The sequence below is a fragment of the Austrofundulus limnaeus genome, unplaced genomic scaffold, assembly GCF_001266775.1.
Source record: "Austrofundulus limnaeus strain Quisiro unplaced genomic scaffold, Austrofundulus_limnaeus-1.0 Scaffold413, whole genome shotgun sequence".
Taxonomy (NCBI): Eukaryota; Metazoa; Chordata; class Actinopteri; order Cyprinodontiformes; family Rivulidae; genus Austrofundulus; species Austrofundulus limnaeus.
The window spans coordinates 263,035-265,168 of record NW_013952815.1 but is presented as its reverse complement, the minus strand read 5'-3'; the positions used below and the strand labels follow the sequence as shown (position 1 = coordinate 265,168).

General features: G+C 42.8%; 1 protein-coding gene across 1 annotated transcript in view; it reads right to left on the bottom strand.

The window, feature by feature from the left end:
• The window catches only part of LOC106528945 (sia-alpha-2,3-Gal-beta-1,4-GlcNAc-R:alpha 2,8-sialyltransferase), a 10,678-nt gene that overhangs the window by 6,599 nt on the left and 1,945 nt on the right, over nt 1-2,134 (bottom strand). Inside the window, exons 2-3 of the mRNA XM_014024237.1 lie at nt 1,605-1,727; nt 953-1,510 (exon numbers count right to left, since the gene is read on the bottom strand). Of these exons, the coding sequence (XP_013879691.1) occupies nt 953-1,510; nt 1,605-1,727 (681 nt within the window). The remainder of the gene's footprint in view (nt 1-952; nt 1,511-1,604; nt 1,728-2,134) is intronic.

The window sequence follows — 2,134 nt, the reverse complement described above, 5'->3', positions numbered from 1 at the left end:
GTATACTGTATGTGTGTGTGTGTGTGTGTGTGTTTAGTTGAAGATGTTGAAGCAGGGGTTGAGGAGTGTGGAAATTATCTTATAAAACAAAGGGAACCACTGATTTACCCTATCCTAGCAGACCTGGTGGTTTCCGTCTAATGCAGGGTTCTGCAGCCTGCGGCTCTGGGGCCACATGTGGCTCTTCGGTCCCGCTGCAGTGGCTCTTTGAAAATGTGACCAAACACACATTATTTTTGTTTTTTACACCCACAACCGAAATCAATTTGTATGCAAATATWGGATTAATACTACTAATAAAAAAGTAAAATGTGTTAAGGGCTCGACACACTTGGAGCGACAAACTACAGCGATTAACGGCTGTCATCACTAGTTTTTATGAAATTCATTAGTATACAGTGTTTTTCTTGTTTACATGAATAAGGTATTTTTATTTGTCCCGATGTGTATAATAATAAATAATATAATAATAACAATATTATTTTCGTTTTACAGTGTCACCTCCACTGACCGTAAAGGTTCCTGAAAAGGCCTCGAACAAGGCCCACGGACCACCAGTTGATAATCACAGCTGTAGATTGTTTTGTGGCTCTGGACACGTTTTATTAGTGAGACAAGGAGCACAAACGGCTCTTTTGATCGTAAAGGTTGCAGACACCTGGTCTAATGGAACCAGGAAGAAGAACGTGACACTGAGCTGGACTCTGCTGACTGTGGCAGAGAGAAAGACCCTGAMCAAAATGCTCTCCATCCTCAACAATGCCCACCACCTTCTGCAGAGAATCTTCAGCAGGCAGAGGCAGGTGCTCCATCACAATCCTGCTCCACAAATAGACTGAACTCCTCTTTTGTCCCTCTGGGAGGCACTACCCGTCCCATCTACCAGTTTTGCAAATGCTTYGCAGCTTTTTTCTATCAATACTGTCAGTAATAATGATCAGTCTAATCTTACTTGTTGACGTCCTGCATGATGTTTCCAGGCCAGGCCAGTTCAACCTTCAGCTGGCCTTTGTGCTCCACGAAGAAGTCCACCAGGGTTCGAGTCACCGTGGCGGACGTGTGGAGGAAGAAGGCGGGGATCCAGAGGATGGCTCCCTCCAGCTTCTTCAGGTTGAGGAAGAAGTTGTTCCTGTCTTGTATGGTCAGCAGGTTGTTGTAATACCTCTCCAGGATGCTGGGGTTGAAGGTGGTCAGGTTGGTCTTCCTGCCCACGTCTTTGGAGTAGATCTCCGTGGGGGCGAAGTTGCAGCGGAAGACGAAGTCGGCCTGGTCGATCTCGGGGCCGCAGTGGCTGCCTGTCAGGATGCCGCTGTTCCCCACCACAGCGCACACGCTGTAGTGCCTGTTGGTGATGGGAGAGGTTTCCGGGAGCAGGGACTTGAAGTTGTTGCTGATGGARAAGACGTACTTGTGGCTGGAGTAGTCAAAGTGCATCAGCTGGCCCACACGTACACTGTTCTTAGTGAGGGAGAAGTTGTTGGGAATGTCRATGAAGCTGAAGATATCTTTCCTGAGGGGAAAAAAATTAGAATTGTCTTTATATTTATATTATAAGCAGCAGTAATTTTCATGGTGTCAGGTGAGAACAAAAAGTAAATGTTTACCTCTGCTGGTAAAAGGCGGTCCTGTTGAACTTCCATTTTGATGGTTTTCCTTGGAGCTCCTCGTTCAGGGCGTTTGTTAAAGGGATGAAGGAAGGGTCCAAGAAATTCATGGCAAACTGAGACCTGAAGAAAACAATTTAAAATAATAAAAATAATTAGTCTCACCATCATTATGAGGGGTTTGTGTTTTTATGTTTCATTTTTAATTTGTTTTCTTAACCTCTAAATACTTCAGTGACTGCTATCTGATGGATGTAAGATACTGACAACTCAAAACTACTCCACATGCACCCACATCAAAAAACAGAGCTGTAGCTTTCTGTGAAGAACCAGAAACTAAAAATGGTTTTCTGCTCATTTATGTAAATAATATCTTGGATTTTCTTGATATTCCTTTTTTTTTAGTGTTTTTAATAAAAATAGGTTACATTTTTTACAAAAATGTCGAGAGACAGACTGTGTCACAATAAAAGCAAGMTTTATCTGGGACCTCTTTTTTTTTTAGTGTTTTTAATAAAAATAGGTTACAT